Genomic DNA, 22858 nt, shown 5'->3' on the forward strand with positions numbered 1-22858 from the left:
ATATTTTCCCTGACTCCTCTCCAGATCTTCCTATAGGTATTGAAAGATGGAGTATGGCCTTGGCCAGATCATTAGAAGATGGAATCCAAGTGTTTAATCATAGTTGCCTACTCTCCTATAATGATTGGAGGGTTACCTGAGTGATGGCAATTCTCCTGTAAAGTCTATTTTCTGTCTGCATGGTGGAGGAGGACATGCCGTGATGATGCAGACTGTGTCACTTTGGTTGTTTTTGTCCAAATTTGCAGATAGTCGACATGTGGCCCTCCAAAATGATCAATATCTGAACCAATTGGAGTTAACCTGGCAGAGGATAACTCCTGTCACCTGATGATTCCATTGGCCTAGGTGTGACATCAGCTAATGACCTAAAACGTGGAACGTTTCTGATCTGTTACTTCCACCATCTGGAGGGAGGGGGGGGGGGGAGGGGGAGAGATAAACATAAGAGAAAGGGCGCCAAACATAGTGTGAAACCATAAAATTATGTAACATAAAATGTGCTTCATAAGCCGCGTACCAAATATTTAAATATATCTGGTTATTGATCCAATTCCAGATCCTCCTCGAGAGATAGCAGGTTCACAGATGCACTAGAACTCAAAGGATAATGACATAGTGTAATACGTCCATGTATCAATTTTGAAAGGTTTAATTACCCATCCGGGTACAAAAGCAATTAAACGCCCGTACATTAAAACATATATAAAACAGCTTATCTGAACAAATTCTCAGAAATACAGAAGTCCCAAAGATCTTTTCTCCAACGGGACCATAGATAGCAAAAACGATGCCTCTTCAATCCTTAACGCGTTTCGTCGAGAAGACTTTATCAAAAGGTAATCACCTTTTGATTTTATGTTACATAATTTTATGGTTTTACACTGTTTGGCGCCCTTTCTCTTATGTTTATCTAGGTTATCTGCATCTGCAATTGATGCTTTTGGAGTTGGAGCAGCCTACTGTATGTGTACTTGTTTACATTTGAGCACTTTAAGCACTTTTTGGTGATATACACTGAGCGCCTGTTTAATCACTATATATATATATATATATATATATATATATATATATATATATATATATATATATATATATATATATATATATATATATATATATATATATATATATATATATAATGTTTGTGTGCCTCCATAGTTTTGTTCCCCCTACTCCTTTTTTCCCTCACCATATGTGCCTCCATAGTTTTGTTCCCCTTCACTTACTTCCCTCACCTTATGTGTCTGTTATTTTACTTACTTTTCTATTGACTTTTTCTCTTTTTTTTTTTTTTTTTTTCCCTTCTTCTTCTCTGTTCTTCTTGTCTTGTTTTCTTCTGCCGCTGCTCCTCACTGAAAATGACGTCCGGCGTGATGACGTCACACCCGACATTCAGTGGGAGAGAGGAGACTGCCGGGAGCCGCCGCGTGGTCATATAATTGGTGTGCTGGGTAATTTACCCCGGTTCCCTGACCACTGATCTAGGACATGCCCTACCCCAAATATAAATCTGTCCCACATTTTAAATTTACCTCCCCCTCCAATGCAACATGGTTTTGCCAAGGTGCAAACGTACCTTTTTTTTTTTTTTTGCCTAACTTACCTTAATGACTAAAGCCCTATGACTGTAAACATTTTGACTGTCGATTTTTCAACTACATCCCGTTTTCCTGTATACTGCTGTTGCTGTTGAGAGCTTGTCAATGACCTTCCCCTAGTGTAAGCATCATTCACCTGCACTGGGAAGTATATAATGGAAAGGTTACCACTGTTTGAATTGGATGAGTGGAAATAATAACAGAGGAACATAATTCCCACACAGAACTGTTTAGCCTTGTATGCTTGATAATAGATCCCAGTCCATTCTGATGTTAACACATGCAGATTTAAAACAATGGCTTAGAAATATTAAATATGTGAAGGTCTTTTGCCACACACTGGCTGACCCTTTGAAGCAGAATTTCCTATTACCATATAAATAACATTTTAGATTTCTACATTTTGTTTTATTTATTGTAATTTCTCTTGAGAACATATCTTTCGAAAGTAATCTTTTCAGAAAAATTACCTTCTGATTAGATGATCTAGACCGTGAGAATGCCTTTCATTTAAAGTGGTGCACATAGTAAATACTGATTGCCTGAGATTTGGATACCGGGATTGTTATTGATTTTTATTGGTCTGTAGATGCCCTCTGCTAATTGGTTTTCGTCTAGTTGCGAAACTAACATTGTATTTTTGCAGTTATTAACTTGTTCACTTAAATATTTAGCACATTAATTGTGCAGCCATTTCTAATTCTGATTTCTGATTAAAAACAAATTTTGCACCAATATTTTGCTATGTGTTAGTTTTCAGAAATTAAGAGTCTTCCAGCAATAATTCAGGTATTTGTTAGGAAACGGATTGTGACAGGTTGGACCGCCTATGCTGCCATGTCTGTTGTTGCTGGGAACCGGCTGGGCTTACTTTGCCACCGTTCCCTTTTGTTATACTAAATGTGCCCTCTTGCCGCAGTAGGAGGGGCTTACAAAAGCTGCCACCACTGGACTCCTATACCGGCATAGGTAGCTGACGCTGCTAACGTATCTAGTTGCTGGTACTCCTGACCTCTCGCTATAGATCAGTTGCTGTGGATGGATGCTCCCCTGGCCTATCACACTGACCAGGCTGCATGGGTAGCAGGCAGAGCGGTGGTACAGGAAAGCTTGGGTCCAAACCTCAGACAGCCGGAGAACGGATTAGATTTAGGGTCTAATCTGCAGGTCACAGGATTACAGCAATATTGAAGATGTTTTCAAGCAGGTCTTGAAGCAAGATGTTTGTTGGCTCACACTGGTTAAAGGTCCCAGTGATCAGGTCAGTTGAAATCAGAAGAACACGTTTCAAATACAAGTTGGTACCTTTTATACATTTCAGACACAGGGTTTTAGCATCAGGATGCACTCCATGTACTAAATATGGATTTACATGCATTGCAAAGCTAACACAATTTGCGCTTATCCATGAAATTAACTCTGGACAAAAGGCCACACAGTAACGACCCCCTGCTGGGCCTTTGCCCAGAGCAGGCATGACACTTCATCACAAAACTTCGTTAGCCATTCCTGCCATCTGACTCCCTTCCACATATGCCTAATTGGAGGTTTCCACTAGCAACCTTAAAAAATCCCAAACAATGACACTTCCATACAAAATACATCCCAATACACACAAGACCTCCATCCACAAAGGACTATTGTATCAGATATATGCATCAGAAATAAGGCATATCCTTTAGCAAGGTGAAAACAGGAAAAACAGTTTCTACCCTGGTCTCAGAAAAAAAGATTTCCTATCTCAGAATATATACAATACAAAAAATAAGTGCATATGCAATTATATTAATATGCGCCCTGTGCTATTTCCTTTAAATAAATTCATACCAGAAGTTATTTATCAGTGATCTAGTCACACGGATGTTTAGAATAATCCCTGCATCTATTTAGAAGTTTTGAGACTATCCCCTTGAGATTGTACTCAAAGCGTTCTCTTTCTCCCTGCATTCCAAGCTCGGAAGTGTTAGAAGTGTGAATTCTATCTAAGCTTTGGTTCCTTTTTGTGAACTATGTCCGCTGATAACAAGCCGATTGTACAATGGCCTGCTTAGTTTGTTCAGTTATACAGATATAAGGATGCTTTTTTTTTTGCCTTGCACAACAATGGAACTGTTTTTGTAGCTTGTCTTTTAACATTATGCTGTAGGTTCCACAGCTGTGTAATTTCTGTGTAGAATCTAAACCCTGTAAATTGCATTGATTTTTTTTCTTTCTTTGAATTTGCTCAAGTGTATATAAAAATGACCAGTAAAGCAGTTACATAGAAAGTAATGGTTGCTTGCTGCGCTAATGTTCATGAAGTCACATCGCCTCTCTGAGCAGTGAGAGCAAGGTGATCAATGACCAGCACTGAATAACCCATCAATCACTAGGTCTAGTTTATAAAACAGTCAACATGTAGAGTTTAACTGGGATTACTGTATTGTAAAATGGTAAATGCTTTGCATATTGGAATGTATATAGACACTGTGGAGGCACCATATATCTTATTTTATTTGTACTCTCATCTAAATGATTACTGTGTAACATTACATCTTTTCTCTTGCATAATACTTTCATGTTGTTGAGCTCTATATTTTATTGCAGAAGTTGTACTCATCTAGATCCTAAACTATATGTATTTTATATCATGTATTTTAAAATAATTTTCTAATGTAATTATTTGCTGACCTTACACATTGTAATCTGCTTGTTTGGAACTGATGGATCTCCACACGGCCCACAAACAACATCCAGTTGTTTAGGTCCCAGATCAAATTAAATGGATGTATGGGCCCTGATTCATCAAGGTACACATTCTGAGCGCAACCTGCATTTAGTATTAAACACATATATTTAGGCTTTGCATGCTCCCAAATTCATCAAGGCACGGATCGCGTGTGCTGTTGATTTCGGTGGCAGGTCTGCTGTGCTCTACTGCATAAGACGCTGCCGGATACGTCCAATAACTATGTGGATCTTAAATTTGACAAAAAATTATTGCATTTGTGTCACCTCTTAATAATATAGACATTCGTGATAAAGCAGTTTAAAAGAAACAAAAAAACTTTTTGTCTCCTATGAAATACGTTTATTGGGATGTTGTTTAATGTCTACTGAGCATAATATACATTTTTACAGTTGCTTGTGATTTCAAACACATGTTATAGCATGCATACTAGACTATCATTACTACTGATCAGGACTTAGACTAGCCCTTTAGCTGGAGCAAGAGATACGGCAGAAAAACAAGTAACTTTGATACGCTGGATTCGGACGTGGCTGCGTACACTCGTATTTGACACACTGCAACTACACATTGACTATGGAAAAACGGCCCTTCCCCTAATCGTAGGCTGTAGTAAGTGTCCTTTGTGTTCGAAGACACAGCGGACAGAGCTGCGTTCACGGACGTATCTCCTTGTTCTGGACATGTGCAGAGTGATTTTGTGTACGGTACGCTGAACACATATGTGCGTTGATGAATCAGGCCCATGATGTACATGTGCCCCTGGTATTTTCAGGTTTAGTCATTGATCTAATACATATATCGATGTAACCAGTATGTTTATGGTTTAGGACAGAGCTACACACTGTGTGCCACTACAGGTTGTGGAGGTTCTTGCATTTCATTAATTGTTCTCAAGTTACCGATACCCTAAAATAATCTAGCATATGTCCTAATAGTTGGCTGCACTATCTCCAATGACCTGCCTTTATAGGGTTCACAGGAGAAATTCTCATGTTGGAAGGTACGAAAAATGCCTTTTAATTTGTGTTTATAATTTCAGTGAATGCAATAATACAAATCAGCACTAAGATAATTTTTAAGGAAGTGGTTGCATGCCTTGCTATCCACCGTTCACCTCCAGTTTAGAGGGCTTGTTGTGATCCCATGGTTGCCATACTGTGATCCCATGGTTGCCACTGTAGAAGAACAAGGGAGATGTGTTGATATGTAGTAAATGTTTAAAAAACCAGAGGGAATCCTATGTCACTAGTAGTCTGCAGTTAGCCTCAACTAACATGTTACATGCAACACATACAACAAATGCTGCTGTACAGTCGCTCATTCATACAAAATATAAAACAGATAGCGTGAATCACTTCCAGCAAACAGATCAAGACCAGTTTGACGGCGTAGTTTAACAAAGTTCATGCATCCAACTTGTTCACTATGGTTGTTATAAAGGGAGCGTTACACATGTCTCTCTTTGCAGTGAAGTTCAATCAAGAGAAGCACTTGTTCAGTTCAGTGAGTGGAGTAGGTGCAATGTCAACGTCTGCTAAACACATGCAAAGTGTTAGATGCATTTGATTCATGTGCAGTCGAAAATCAGGACAAGCAAGATATCATCAACTTTAGATTGAATGCAACAGACCCTAGTGTATGTTGCCTAAAGATAGGGGCATAATCTGTGACAATAATTACCAGTGGCAAATGTTGTTTCAGTTCTGGAATGTCCCAAGAAATAAGAGGTAATGTTTTCACTGAGCATGTTCACTCTAAGGAGCAATGGAATGAATGTGTTCTAATGAAACATGCTCCGCATCAGCCCTTAACATCTCCCTAAGCTGTTTAACCCTAAGCCTTTGGGCTTGTACACACAGGTGTTAAAGCATTTACAAATTCTAGTACTTTGTTTTCACTTTAACAGAGCTTTAGAAGCTGGTCATTAATGCGCCTCCAATCTTCCCTGCAGTATATTCTACCACATACTTCAGTAAGTGTTCCCATAGAACTGCACTGTGCTTTATCATGCATCAACACTTTTGAATGCTTCAGGCAATGTTGAAATTGATGCAAAGCACAGCGAATGCTTGTCAGAAAGTGTTTACATGTCCATTTGCTTACATTATTTTTGGGACGATCAACATCAAAGTACATCTAATTAGCCTTTGAGAATGTGCTTTAAATGTTCGTGTGAGCCCTTGCGTATCCATTATAGACTTATTGCAGTCAAGTCTAATAGTAAATAATACCTTGTTGAGCTGATTTGTATTATTGGCAAATAATATAAAATATGGTTACACAAATTAGACCAAAATGTAGCAACTCACAAAGGAACCACCATATTTCCGGCAGAAAATCAGTAACTGGGATGAAAGGGACTTTGATTTAAATAACACTGTAGAAAGTTGTACTGGTCTGATGTGCAGAATGTTAGCTAGTTCTCTAGCTAAAGTAACAGTTGAATTTAGACTTTCACCAACACAGAGTAATGAAAATACTGGTTTAAGAAAAATCAGTATGTGATGTAATAAACGTAATATTTTATCCATCATACAGTCAGTCCCATATCAATGATGGCAAATAATAACAATCAATTGCAAAAATAATAAAAGGCATATGGAGAAAAAGCCCTTGATATAAATGACAGTGATGTGAAATGGCAGTCCTATGTAATCCACTGACATCCGAGTAGGAAGGATCCCTGATTCTGTACCAGGCTGTGATATAGAATCAAATACCGAGGGAGAAAGTTCAAATATGAATAATGATCTCAGCTAGTTGCGCTTCTATCCTTCCTGTGGGTGTCAATGATCGGTGGTGAAGAGAGGGGGACCGCGTCCCGAGTAGTACAAAGGTGGCTGGTTCGAAGTCCTGTTGGTGTTTTATATCGGGCTAGCTAGATCCGGAAATGACGTGGATGTCGGTGGATTACATAGGACTATCATTTCCCATCACTTCATTTATATTTAGGACTTTTTCTCCATATGCCTTTTTATTATTTTTCAATTGATTGTGATTATTTGTCATCATTGTTATGTAATAAACGTAATATTTTATCTATCATACATCTAGTCCCATCACATACAGAGGACTTAAAGTACATTTGATTTGAGCACTGAATTTCTTAATAATCCATTTATGGGAATTGGACTTTCCCTTATTCCAGCTGCTGAATCCTAGAATAACCATAGCCCAATCCTATTCATCCTGCTGTGCGCAACTCAGATTTTTACCTTTTAGAAAAATCAGCTTCTAGTGTTCTCCCCAGGACCTATTTCCCGTGTGCTCCACCCAGCTGCTTTCACTTGTCATCTGGCTCTTGGAGCCCTACAGAGTAAACCATTGTTATTTTCTATTAGAACGGTCACTGTGTGAGCACTACAGCCAATAGTGTGTGTAAGACCAGTCCTGGCAGGAGTGGGCAATAATCTCCAACATTTTTCAATTTTATTCATAGTACTACAACTGCCTCACCCAGGTACTTCTTAATGCCACCTGGCTGGCAACATTTTCTGGGGAGCCCTCTGCATTTCCTATATCACATTCCAGCATCTGTTTGGACCTTGCTGAAATGTCCCCTGAGATGATGTGCGGTGCTCATGTGACTGGTCGTTGGAGGGTGTCCAGTAGTTCTGACAGATTGTACACGCAGGATGGGAAGCATACTTGGATGCTTTCCCATTGAGTGAAACATAGTGTTCTATTGGGGTCTGTCCAACATATGAAGGATTTCGTTTTCCTGGAAGAAGCGATGCTGCATTGAGGTTTTTGGCTTTCTTGCCTCATTTGCCAATCTCTTTAGTGCAGATCACATTTTCACTTTCATGAAAAAGGTAATAAAACAGAATGGACTAAACTGCTTATTATTAATGGAGATAAAGCCATAAAGATATGCTGCCCTCGTTGTGCTGTTGGAACTGTTGTTGACCCTTAGAGTATCCAAAAGGTTTGAAATGCATAAAGCAATTTAAATTACTCAGGAAAACCTGAAAGCGGTTTCTGTTCTGTAATCTGTTTCGGGTAGTAGAGGAAAATGTATGTTACACCTCCAAGCCTGTTGGTTTCGTCATATGATTAAGCAATGAAACTGAAATGCATATAAATTAATGTACTGTATTAAGATGTTTTGGGAGCAACACAGATGACATTTGTTGCAAGGTTTTCATTATTGGGAGGAATTTTTTTTTCCTTGTACATCCCAGACTTCCTGTCAGTAGGACTATTGAGGGGCATTATATAACATTATAATAGCATATGGTTACATACCATACATTATCCTATACAAGTGTCTGGGTGTGGGAACTTTTGCAGTAATACTTTTATGTTCAATTGCTGACATTTGTATCTTTAGGTTTAGTGCCCCTTTAAAACTTTACTAAATGTAAAGTTTTATTTCATTAAGAAGCTACTAATAAGATTCACAAATGTGTTTATGTAAAGTTCCCTTGTTACCAGCAGTTTCTGGATGAGGAAGGCTGGTTATGACCATTGTTTTCTGATTTATCTTCAACTCTGCTGGAGATTTCACAAACAACAATAAATACATTTGGTAACTTAATATATATTTAGGTAATCAATAGCTATTGTCTTTAAAGCTGCCCCTACATGTTTGGTCCTGACGCTCGGCACTCCTCCGCAGTGGGTCATCATCATCACCATTTATTTATATAGCGCCAGCAAATTCCATAATGCTTCACAATTTGGGACAAACACTGTAATAGAGAAACTGGGTAAAACAGACAGAGGTGAGAAGGCCCTGCTTGTAAGCTTACAATCACTCTTACAACATCAATTCTAGTGTCATAGCAGTCTGGCTGCAAAAACTGGCAAAAAAGCGGTAATTTTTGTAAAGCATTTCTCAACATGGCTGGTCACTTTCAGGCCCATGCATTGCGTTGTCAGGCAGTTACCTCATATTGTATTGTGTTCGGCCAGCATAAGCCAACTGGTATTTAAGGTTTACTGATCCTGGATAAATGGCAGTTCTATGCTGTGGTTTGTTTACTTCCTCCGAAAATAAAAATACTAGTGTGTGTGTGTGTGTGTGTGTTTAGTACCAGACATTCTGAAAACGTGTACTTCCTAGTATTTCAGTCTCTAATGATTCCCTCTTCCTATGTTGTTTTTCCAACTGCCTGCAAAACGGCTTTCTGGAAAGCCAATGTGGGCTCACTATAATGCGCCCGTGGGCAGGTTTGATCAGCTCAAGGCATGATTTTTGAGGCAGGCATTTTTTTTTTTTTTTTTCGGTTTAAATGTTTGGAGAGTCATATGTCTGGCCACTTGCCTGCGCACCATTTCTGGACTAATGAATTATACAGTCCAATATCAATTTTCATTGCTCATTGAGCGAAATATAGCTGCAAAGCAGGGCATTAAAAAGATATTCTAAACAAAGAGAGAAAATGTCACTTCACTACAAGTAAAAAAAAAAGTCCCAGAACAGATCTTTTTAATTTCAGTATTGTACATTACATGGTTACATGCTCAGACAGAACCAGTCTCTACTTGAAAGATAGAACTATCTGACCTTTTTGAATTCTGTTCCATGGCTTGTTCCCTGTTCCCTCCATGCATGCAACCCAAATTATAAAAAGGAAAACACATTATCAAACATACTCACAGTTTCATGCAATTAAGGTAGAAGACATCATCTGCTCAACTCTTCACATGAGGATTTCATAATGGATATATTAAAATAGGATTATTACCACAACACTAATAACTAAACCCAGATTTTCCATTATAAAACACATGCCACTTTAATTTTGAATGGCTGTTCCACATTGAGATTTCCCTGAAATAATTCTGTTGATCGTGACATGTTAAGTGATGAAGGCTGAATATCTTTGTTCTCTTACAAATCTTTCTCTTTATTGTTTTTAATGACCATTTAAGCTCGGATGCTGGGTGTCCCCTTAATCAGTGAAATACATCACGTAAAATACTTGCAGCCCTTGATTCAGTTATCTATTCCTGTTCTTTCTCCTTAGGGCAGACTCCATGCCCTGTTAGGGTGGTGTCACACCGGTGCTTTGAGCTCTAGTGTTTTTTCAGCTATGGAAGTGTTCATGAGAGTGATTAGCTCTGAAGACATCCTATGCCACGTTTTCTCTGTGTAATCGCTTGTGCAGGAGGGTAGATTAGCAGTTATTTCACTTCCGCACAAGCGATTTGAGTGATGTGAAGGTTAGTACCACCAGTGTGACGCCACCTGTTGGGTGTAACACTTTTTTGGCTGGTCACTATTTACTTGGCCTCATAAGGCATTTTTCTCATGATTTGAACTATGGCTAAATAGTAAGAGATAGAGATACTCAAATTTTTTTAACCAGTTTAAAGTTAAAAAAAAAAAAAAAAAGTTACACAAGTTGAACTTTAGATCAACTAAATCTTTGAGCTAAACTCAATCGTATCCGCTCATACCTGTTCACACTGCTTATGTTCAAGGTGCTGGATATATTTTAACACTTTTCTAATGCGAACTTTGAACAAAGTAAAGTTCGCTGTTTGAATTGAAACATTTTTACAAATATTATAAAGTTCAGACATTTAAGGTCACAGGGCAATATTTTGGTTGTTTTAACGTTTGTGTCACGAATGATAAATGCGAGAGTGCACTTTTGAACTACAAAACCGAATCTGTATAAATGAACGATTTATACCACAAACATGTTAGAAACCCTGTGGCTGGATCACTTTTAGAAATCCCTTATTTGTGACTGGATCACAAACAAAAACCTATTGTAGATATTTATTTTAATGAGTGCAGTGCACCTCTGTATATCATTGCAAATATACTCATCTTTTTATATTGGTATGTGTGGAAATGTATTGACTTCTGAGACTGTATGTCATGTTTGGGTTTTGCAATTGTCTGGAGACAGGTAATCTCATGTTAGTTAGACCTTTTCATCGCCGAGTGACCAAAATGTCTGAGTCTGACAGACAGGAGGAGGTAATTATACTTGCTGGTAGACTCCCTACGCAAGTGATCCCCCATGAATGTGAGTTTTGGAAGTTAATTGTGTTTAAAACAAGATTAGAGAAATGTTCTATCCTGATGGTAGAACATTCAATAGAAGACCTCAGACATAGTGGTGCCACTAGCAGCAATGTTAAAAGTTGTTAAACCCCTCCAGGCTGATTTATGGGCAAGCTCCATGAAGCACCTGGATTGGTTAGTGGGGCAGGAGGCTGGATTACCTCCTGCCAGGTTATCTGTGTAAATCTGTATGAAAAGCGCACTGTTTGGCCATGTATTGGTATTATTCCATCTGTACTTTCTAGATATCACTAGTACCTCAAACTACTGTGTAACTGTCCTTTTTTAGGACTTCCTGAGCTAATAAACATCACTGCTTTGGCGCCTACTTACCTGCTGTAATTCCTATGACCTACAGATTAATCCATTATCCTGTTGTTCTGAGGTTGGAACCCTGCATCCAGTACCAACGCTCTGCCCGCTACTTGCAGTTCTGGTCAGTGTGATAGGTCAGAGAGAACCATCCACAGCAACCCTGATCTGAAGGCAAATGCCAGATGTACCAGCCCAGGTGCCTAGCAAGGGGGTACCCTAGCAGCGAGAGTTACCCAGAAGGGAGCGGTCCTATGTGAAGGAGCCATTGGGGCTGTTCCTTGGAATAGTTGTTCTCGAAGCTCTGAATAATAACTTATTGTGTGAACATCAGTCAATTGCCGCAGAGCAGCTAAGATGACTTGAGCATTGGGGAAACAAAGCCTTTTGCCATCTTTTATGTTGTACAGTCATAGTAGTATTGTAACTAATTACTAGTGACTGGTATTGTAGGGACACAGCCACATAACAAGCTGCATTATAGGATCACTGTCCAAGCTGACCACCCATGTGTCACTAAACTTTTCGTGTCACTGGGGGGGGGGGCTGTTCATGTGAGTCAGAAGGTGACCACCTATGCAGGCCATAATTTTTGACTACATTTACTGACATGCCCATTTTTGGTAGAATCATTATCTTTGTTTTTTGGTGCCACATATTAAGTATAGGTATTTTTTATTTCTTTTTGTTTGTATGTATAATAATGCAATAATGTCTGTTTGTGTTAATAAATATATATATATATATATATATATATATATATATATATATATATATATATATATATATATATATATATATATATATATATATATATATATAGAGCTATAGGGGCACATTTATCAATGTTCGCATAAAGTGAAAAATAGTTTTCAACTCTTATCACATTGATAAGGATTGAACTATTTCTCAAATTTTATGAAGAGCGCAACACAGAAACAGCAGTACCAATAAACTGCTGTTTCTGTGATAAAAAATACTTACCCCGCCTCTTCAGAATGCGCTGTCTCAGAATCTCCTCCTTGTCTTCTTCATTTCTCTTCTTACTGTAAATGCGCATGTGCAGTTCGAAGACCTGGGCATGCACACAAACATCTCTGCTCTGTCTCTGCAACTATAGTTGCAGAGAGAGAGAGCGGTGAGTGACAGGGAGGGATCATGTGATCCTTCCACACATGCGCTGTCCAGCTCTGTTCTTGCAGCAGTGACATTTTTCAATTAAGCTGGCGTACATTAGCATAACAAGTTACCGAATAAAACTTTTTTTCGGAACTTGTTAGATTGCAGAAGGGAGCAGTCACCATACTATTGAAAGGTGACTGCTCCCAAAAATGAGAGAGAATGCAAAGCAGCAGATAGCCACGATATCTGCTGCGATGCAGCTTTTATAAATATGCGGCACACTCCAACTTGCGTTGGAGTTACGGAAAGAGAGTGAAAGTTTGCTAGTACCCATTCATAAATATGCCCCATAGAGAGATATAGTATAAATTATATATGCACTTGGATTATGTTGATACTGCGGGCACTGTTAATATTGAAGACTGCAGTTGCTCCCACATCTGGTAATAAATGCAAATATGCACAAAAATAAAGTTGCTACTTGAAAACATTACTTTTCTTTTAATATCAGATTCCAGTTTGTGAAAGTTAAAAAGGATTACTACCTTAATGTTGGATGTGATGGGTAGTTCCCATTGTATTCCTGCTGGGATTTGGTTTGTTTGTGTGCAGAAGACCAGATTATTGTTGTCCGGTTCTCCTCATCGCATATGCCCAGTAAATGATTGTGTTCCCCAGAGCCCTTGGCGCCACCTGCAATTGATTAATTGATTAGTTATAAAGCATGCAGTGGAAGGGAACAGAAAACCTCAACATTGCTGTCAGAGCTTTCAGCAAGCATAGTTAATTTCCACAAGATTAATGATGCCAAGCCATGTTCATTTCACCAAGTATCTGTATGATTCAGCCATTGTAGAATTGATGGTCTAGAGCTGAGTTTTCTGGCGAATGGCTGGTGTGCCCGGTGGGACATTCACAGGCTTTTCAGGCTTTAAAAATAATTTAAAGGATTGTTCCAACGTTTGTTAAATATTTGTTTGTTGTTGTTGTTGTTGTGGTTGATTTGAAAGTCATCACAGTGCTCCGGAGTCCTACAACGGCAAAAACTGCAACATAAAACAGGGACATTAGATAAAATAAATGTGATTTGAAACCAAAGTGGGCAGGACGGGTCCTGATCGAGGGAGCTTACCATCTAAGTGAGGAAATGGTAGATAGGAGACAAGAGAAATGAGAGTGGCTCAGAATTGAGACTGGGGCAGTAGTTGGGTGTACTAATGCCTTCAGCGACTGAAGCAGCGGGCGTTCCTGGCTAAAGAGGGTGTTCCATGATTTAATCGACTCTGGAATGCAGATCTGGTTTGTGCTAGTGAGTTAGTGATGTGGTAATTCGGACTTGGGACGACTGCCATTGACTGGATATTTTTCTATATTAGCCACACATGTTGTATGTATGTGTACCTGCATGCTTGGCTTTAGGTCACCTGAGTGGTTCATTTGGAAATAGGTTCTATGATTCAGTGCTCAGGGCGAATAGCAGGTTTCCCCTTTTTAGTATGCACAGTTTAAGTTTTTATAGCCTGATGGAATCTGTATGCGAGTTGTCACATCAGATCATTGTACATCATTTATAACTCATACATGTAATGATAGCTGTCTAAATGCATTGAAATTGACATCCGTTGCACGAGTGTCTAACTATGCCTAGTTCCAGTAATACCCTTCTCATGTGAGATTCGTGAAGCAATCTCTCTTACAGAACACACATGCTAATGGATAATATTGCAGGAATTACTCGTGTCGGCAAATACCATTTGCACTGAAGCATATTATGTCATAATGCTGTTAGTGGAGCTAGCTTGTTGCAGGGAGTGTTGTCTTCAAAATTGATGACACTTGTAGTGATGGAACATGTTTTCTTATTACCTGGTTTAGTTAACTAGTGGCACCTTAGTGGTATGACCCAAGTGCAGGACAGGACTGTGTGTACAGTCAGCAAATTACCGCACACACATGCAGACAGTTGCTATCTGTGGTTATCTTTTGATCACATTTACATTTGATCACAACGTCCGATAATAATGATCATCATCATCCTCATCATTATCTATTTATATAGCGCCACTGATTCCGCAGCGCTGTACAGAGAACTCGCTCACATCAGGCCCTGCCCTATTGGAGCTTACAGTCTAAATTCCCTAACACACACACACACACAGAGACTAAGGTCAATTTTGATAGCAGCCAATTTATCTACTAGTATGTTTTCTATTGCATTATTATTTGGTATGGGGTTAATTTTAATACCAATGATATTGGACAGTTTTCAAAAACATTGCAGAGATCGGTGTGTTGCCAGCATTAACATGTAACTGCTAGCAAGGACTAAATGGGCTGGTGGGCAAGGGGGCATATTGGGCAACCTTGGGCTGGGTCACTTGGCTATCTGGATTTTTTTTTTCCCTTTTTTAAAGTGCTCCTAATAGACTGCTGATCCGCCCCCCTCCCCCTCGGGCTATATTTTGCCAGCCAGACCCTGACTGCCAGCTAGTTCTATATGCAAAATATTGTAGCAGGTGGAGCGATGCAGGTCAAGAGAGGAATGTATAGCCTGGTAGCAGAGACTTGTCGGCTTTCCCTAAAGACCTGCTGTTGACCAGTACTGTGTTTTCTAACTCTGCCAGAATCTCTGTGCTATGGGAAATGTTAGTCACTTTTCCTTACAGGCTAATTTGTTACTGAAACGCTCCTTCCTGTACATGACATTCTTCTTTGGTGTTAAGGAAGAGGGAAGGTAACCTGGGAAATGCCAGAAATACTGCTCTGTCCGGAGTTACTATTGTGGAGTAGTTTTTGTATTTCTAACTTGTCGCCAAGTTAGTCTGTGTTTACTCTGACACTTTAATAAGCTGCAGTAACATCTGCCGTCCATAAATGAATGTAAATTCTCTGTAGAAGGCTTATTAAAGGAGTTGTCCAATATTCACTGGACTGTGATATGAGTTTTATTTCTAGTTACAATTGCATAGAGCACAGTTGAACTGTGTTGTATGGCAGGGTAATGAATATAAATAAGTCTGCCTAGTATGGAAGGTAAGATCAATCTATTTAGCAAATATTGTAATAGGGCATCTACAATAAAATAAATTAAAGACAACTAAAGGTGGATAATATTTTATTGTCGACTGTGTATTTACTAATGCTACCTACGTGTATTTTTAGCTTTTGTAAAAATAACAGCTACTGTAATAAATGCATGTACCACATCACAGGATAAAGGAGGCTATGGGTTGTTAACTTGCTTTCAGTACTTTCCCTTTTTATTTACATTGTCTGAGTGTTTACAGCAATTACAGTGATTCCATCCCCTGAAGCAGCTGTCACCTTTTTACTAGTGATAGGAACTAGGCTGTGACTCACATGCACTAATTTCCCAGAGCACCATCACGTAGTATATACCAGTGGCTGACACTATACGTTGCTCATTATGCAGAGCTGTTGACTCGCTGGCCCTGTAGAAGGTTACACTGCAATTATAAGATAGTTGGGTGGGACTTCTCAGATTTCCTTTTAGGAAGTTGGCTGCAGGGTGGCTCAGTGTGTAAATCAGTTTGCTTCCTACAGCTTCTCACAGTCTCTGGGTGTATATGCTGAGGGAGCCGGCTGTGAGAAAATCCTGACTACTTACATTTTATGCATTGGAAATCTGTGCAATATTGGGATGACTTAATGCTCATAGAAAATACTTTCCTGACTTCCTGAATATATTCAGACCTACATGAAGCCCAAGGTAAGTGTACAAACAGTAACCGTACAGGGGTGGGATCTTTTATATGGAAGCCTGTAATCCAGAAAGGGGGAAGAAGGGAAAGAAAGTAAACTATTGCTGCTGTTTGGTAACACTCAGCAACTGCAGCAATTTACTGATCATGGCTATGAGATGCACGGTCCACGGAGTGCCAGGGGGAATTTTAGATTAAGATTGCAGTCATTTTTATATGTGTTTAGAAGATTTTGGAAATGGCGCTCCAAATTTTGGAAAATCCCCAAGTACCAAGCATTCTGAGTAACAGATAACAGGCTTGTTTAATCTTGTTGCATAAGATTAGATGGGTGTATAATTCTGTAATATTATATTAAATTGTGACTGTTCCGGTTGTTGGTGAACTGTTCAGACTGTCTGCCTTCCCTGATCTGCTTGGACTGGTAGTTCCATAGAAGCTGGAGAATCACACGTTGTCTAATCCTGTCCTAGAATATAATTAGAACATAATCATGGTGCTTTCCTAATGTCTGTCATTAGTCCACCTTGTATTATACCCCCACTGTTATAAACCATTCCTGGCTGTTTATGTAAAATAGATAGTAAAGGACTACTTTATTTTAACTTTTTTACCTGTATTGTAAGACTAAGAATAATATCTGTGCACTGAATGTAAAGAATTTGTTTCCCCTTTGTGGGCTGTTTTCAGTGTGTGACTGCTGTACACAGAAGGTTTTTGAAGAGCAGCCTGTCCGGGGTTGTTTTACGGATTTCATCTTGTCCGATGCACCAATTTATCTGTTGCCTATAATAGGAGACAGAAGTACACATTTAGGCCATGCTTGACTTGCATGTGCCCTCCGATGTAAGAGTACCTTTCAGCAGAATAGTAGAGGGCACTGTGTTAACTAGATTAGGAGGAAACAGGAGTTGGCCGCTGTACTTTTTGTAGCCATGTTGTATTGTTTTCAAAGCCTTGGCACCAATGGATCCTTTAGATAAATTGTATTCTTACTTATTGCATTATTATAGCACAGCATGTTTTAGATCAAATGGTAAATTTGCCCTTTTGAACGTTGCACACTGCTTGCTTTGCAGAGGAGTGGTTCACGCCTGCTTTGTCTGATATTCTGTATTGTGGACCTCTTCCTTTACTGCATTGGTATGCATATGTCACGTTACTGTGCCATAACTGCAGATGTTGATCAATTATTTGGAAAAAGTACAATAATCTGAAAACTGAAGTCTAGTTCTCAATGAATATTATTGTTTTTAAAACACATTGTTAAAATATTTGTAAGTAAACACTTGCTATAAACATTTTTAAAAGTGATTTATTATCTAATGTTTCAACTTATTTTAATTTTTTTAATTAAGCCTTTTTTTTATTGAAATATAGCAATTATTTTATAGTACACACAACAAGCATGAACCCCCCCCCCCCCCCCCCCCAAAAAAAAAATCCAGTAAAATACAGTATAGAATACGATACTGGGGTTGTGATTTCAATAATAAAACAGGTATTCGCGTACATAAAAGAAAAGAGATCACCAGGTGTCGTCTTCGGCCCTCTTCATTGAGTACACATGGTTCACAACAAACAATGCAAGGCCCCACAACAACTGGCTACGTTCCCTCATTGTACATTATTAAGTATTACATGAGACAGATATATATTGGGTGAAGTATATATCTTCAGTTTCCCATCCCTCAATTGAATAGGTGCTTTTTTCCATTGCAAAAATGTAACTACTTCAGATACATGCACTTTGCTATCCTGGGCACCTAGACCTTCTATAGCCGTCAGTCATTTTCCCCCTCTCAGGAGCCTATGGCATATTGTGACTTTGCCCATTTCAGCTAGATCCCCTCATACTTTCATACAAATGTTCTGTTATTATAGACAAAGCATTTGTGCCCCATTGTATTAACCAGGACCTACTCATCTGTAAAAAATGGGGCTCTCTGTGGCCAGACATGTCCTAGCTATAATAACTGTGGTCCATGAAAACAAGATACTTAGGATTCGTCTGGATAGACATACCAAGGGTCGCCAAGAGGCCTCTGCACAGCTATTTATAGGGACCCCTTCCATAGCTGCTGACGATGGGTGTGGCCACACCAGGTCTGTGGCTCCTTCCGATACCCAAGTGAGCCCCGCTCATTAATTATAACTATAAATTTCTACAGACAGAATTCCTGAAAACATGACCTGATTGTAGCACTTTAAGGGGCATATTCAATTGTTTACTTTTTCCGCCGCGTAAAAAGTATTACCGTTATTACGGTAATCTAAGGCGGATTTCAGGTCGCAGCTCCCTGAGCCGCGAGCTGAAATCCAGTGTGGAAAGTTCCGTAGTAATGGTATTTACGAGCACGATAATAGTGTGAGGGGCGCATTACTTTAGGCTGTAAGGCCAACAATTGAATATGCCCCTAAGACTGGGTTTGGGCACCTCTGCCATAGTGGAAGGCTGCATGGGTTTGACTTACAAGGGCTTGGTGTGTGTTTTTGTGCCTGTTGTGAGGATATAAGATGGGCATCTTCACTGAGGGAGGGATAGCTGAGCCTAATTTAAAAATGTATGATTGCACAGAATTGTACAAAATTTATGTTTTTTCATAATCGCAATAAGTGCTGGAAAGTGATCTGTGTTCAAAGGCAATGAATATAATATGATTTAATAAGGTACAGATTACCTCTCCTATTCCATGTACTTTGCAGGAGTGTGTGAATTCAATACAATTACATTTACAGGACAATAAATGCACACACAAAATGCTATGTTATTTAAATTATGTGACCGTAAATGACAAAATTGAAGAGCAATGCATGTAATTAAATAGATTACTCTCTGGTTTATAAGTCTAATAAATATCCAGCAACAGAGATCAACTCTCTCCTAATAAACATATACATACCCAAGAGTCTCCATTGACATGAGACATTCATAGAATTAAGCCTCACAGATGATTGTAGAATCTTTTGCTGCCTACATGAAACATACATTTGTAGAGCGCACCTCATTGTTTGTATTTGTAATAGAATAATGAATTAAAAAGTAGCCTTGCATATGTTATTTTTCTCCCTACCTTATGATTCCACTTGATATTCATTGGGCTGCTATACAGCGATCCTCTCTGCAGGATTGTCCACTACTTTCTTTTTCACATTATCATTGTGACCTAAATAAGAAACATGCCATACTTATAAGGTGGAATTCATTTTCTACACACTACCTTAGTTTTACTTGGCTGACTGTGTGTGTGTGTGTGTGTGTGTGTGTGTGTGTGTGTAATCTAATAAAAACATTTGTATCATTAATTTAAAGCCATTGATCAGGGTAATGCTACAGAAATCCATAAGTGTGACTGGTTGTAAGTGGAATTTGGGACTGACAAAAATGAAGCCAGATTTTCACAGTAAGAGGAAAAATTAGATGTTGGTATTTCCTCCTTCTGACACTACAATAGTACACACACACATCACGCCAACGATTTTGAGATTGTGTAGGGTTGTTAACCTTTTTTTTCCCCTCCATAACTGAACCAGTTTTGTAATAGCTGCTGCTGCTTCTTCTAGTTCTTAATCATCAAAAATGTCTAAAAAATGTTAGCTGTCAGTCATTTGTTTTCCAGGAAGAAAGGACATAAAAGAGCAAATATGCCAATGAAGAGCAAATATGGCAATGTTCCTTAATTTGCAAAATTGCCATTTCCAACTGCATTTTTACATCTTCTATTTTCACATCGTCTGTTGAGGAAATTGGCAAGTTTGCATAAGTTAATGCCTATCTAATTAGGAGTCTCATCATTTTCATACGAAAAACTGGGACAATCCTGTGATGTGAAAGGCATTTACTCTATAAAAACTACTCCATGTTTGTGTTTTTTGTTTTTTTGGGGGGTGCACCAGATACAGTAACATTGTTCTAGTACCCTATGTTAGGTTTCATTATGTTCTCGCTAGTTAGGTCCTAACATTGTTGGAAAGCTCTGGAATTGATGCACACTAATAGTCAGACTGAGCATCTCTGCAACAGAATTTGTTCTGCATTGTTGGCAGGTTGTAAGTTTTGATAAGTTCTTATTCTATCACGAGAATGTGCACCTACATATTAATTTCCATATGAATGTGACATGACAAAGAAACGCTCTCCCAGGACTTGGTCAAGTCAGCTAAGTGGTAGTTAGGACTTATCTCTTTTTCAGTGACCTACTGGAGATGATTGTTATCGGCTCAGCCTCTATGGAATAGATACACAGCGCTTGATGAATCCTTGAAGTGACCTGGAGAAGAAACAACCTGTGCTATTCTCTGTAGATGTGAAGGAAGTGTAACAAAAAAGGGAAAAGATCTAAGTATCCCTGCTAGCATTTAAATCAGTCCTCTGTAAACTTCCATTGTCTATATACTTCTAAGTAACCGGCCATAAATATTAATTGGTGTTAGATGGGCACACATTTCCTTACAATGTGGCGTTTTATAAATAAAACATATAAGAGATATATATATATATATATATATATATATATATATATATATATATATTTTTATATATATATATATATATTTTTTTTTTTTATTTGATGGCTAACAGGTCTAACGTTTACATAGACCAAACCACAGTTGAGGTACATGACAAGGATGCCCCCTCTCACACCTAATTTTTGCACTTTTGATAGAACCCCTTGCCGCTAAAATCTGCTCCAATAGATCCATATTGGCAATCAAGGTGGGAAATTCGTAGCATAAAATTTCCCTATATGCAGATGACATACGCCTGACTCTCTCTGACCCACCTGTTTCCTTGCTCCCGCTCCTTACTGACATAGATACTTATGTCCAAATTTCCAGGTACAAAATTCTAAAGACAGAAATGCTCGATTTTTACCTTTCAGACACAATTAGATCTAACCTTGCCCAACACTTCATCATCATCATCATCATCATCACCATTTATATAGCGCCACTAATTTGGCAGCGCTGTACAGAGAACTTACTCGCATCAGTCCCTGTCCCATTGGAGCTTACAGTCTAAATTCCCTAACACACACACACACACACAGACTAGGGTCAATTTGTTAGCAGCCAAATAATCTACCCAGTATGTTTTTGGGGTGTGGGAGGAAACCCGGAGCACTTGGAGGAAACCCACCCAAACAAACTCCACACAGCTAAGGCCATGGTCGGAAATTGAACTCATGACCCCAGTGCTGTAAGGCAGAAGTGCTGACCACTTAGCCACCGTGCCTTTCAAACGGCATCAGAAGAAACTGAAATACTTATATTACCAAACATTACAGTCAGCTCTTCAAAGCTAGCTACCACAACCTGCTTTCACGGGTCAAATATGACAGGGGAAATGGGATAAGCACCTTATCTCTTGGATTGGGCGCATGAAATCACTGTAATATGTTCATTTTGACTGAATTTATCTTTTTTTTTTTTTTTTTTTTTTCTTTCAAGCTTTGCCGATTCACCTCCCCACTCGTGTCTCAATTTTTACAACATTATACCTCACAATTTATATGGGGCAAGAAATGCCCCAAAGTCAAACTCCTCTTCCTGCAGAGATCGACGCATGGTGAAGGCCTCAAAGTCCCCATTTTTAAGAGTTCTTATTTAGCAGCACAACTCTTTCAATGTGTTTTTATGGAACACGGATAGCTCCACTAGAATCTGGTCACTAATGGAAGCGGGCGTCTCCTGTCTCCCGTGGCTTCCTCGGCTTAGCCGTCTACAGTCTGCTACTAGTAATCCCATTGTGGCTCACATGCTGTCTCTGGGACTGCAGAAATCTGAAGTTTTTAAATTCGCTCCAACCCCGAGTCCAGTCTGACAACACAAAACTCCCGCCTGGATGTATTTCCACATCATTTAAACCCTGGAGGAAGGCCTTAACGATATCGCTAACGATGCCTCCTTCCCTTTATTCGATAACCTAAAAAAATACTAAATTTTGCTATTTTTTTTCAGTATCTTCTATGACAAAATTTTCATTCTAAGTCATACATAATTACCAGACGTGTTATGAGTCACTTTCCCTCAGGCATCCTCAACTTCCCAACACAGGAATCAGGGACTTGCATGAGCAGGTGTGAGAGGCAGATCTAACCCCATCCTGGACAGAACTGATATTTTTGCATCCCAATTATTGCAAATGGACATTCCCCTCTCCCCCAGGCAATGCTCCTGCCACGCTGGACCCCCTCTGCTACCACCCATCAGATGAGAATGTTCTGACACATAGCCTCAGCTGCCCTCTGTCAAATAGCTACTGACTGGAAGCAGCCCTCTGCTCCTACAATACAAGCGATCATTAGGAGAAGTTGGTATACTTTATTAAACAACTTAGAGG

General features: G+C 39.1%; 1 protein-coding gene across 3 annotated transcripts in view; it reads left to right on the top strand.

Moving 5' to 3' along the window:
* The window catches only part of MCC (MCC regulator of Wnt signaling pathway), a 256345-nt gene that overhangs the window by 76837 nt on the left and 156650 nt on the right, over nt 1-22858 (top strand). Inside the window, exon 1 of one of the 3 annotated variants that reach the window (XM_075179725.1) lies at nt 16258-16523. The exons of the other annotated variants lie outside the window; for them this stretch is intronic. Coding sequence (XP_075035826.1) covers nt 16512-16523 — 12 coding nt within the window. The 5' untranslated portion in view covers nt 16258-16511. Of the gene's footprint in view, nt 1-16257; nt 16524-22858 lie in introns of those variants that run through there. 3 annotated transcript variants of the gene reach the window in all.

This window comes from Mixophyes fleayi, chromosome 1, assembly GCF_038048845.1.
Source record: "Mixophyes fleayi isolate aMixFle1 chromosome 1, aMixFle1.hap1, whole genome shotgun sequence".
Lineage (NCBI taxonomy): Eukaryota > Metazoa > Chordata > Amphibia > Anura > Limnodynastidae > Mixophyes > Mixophyes fleayi.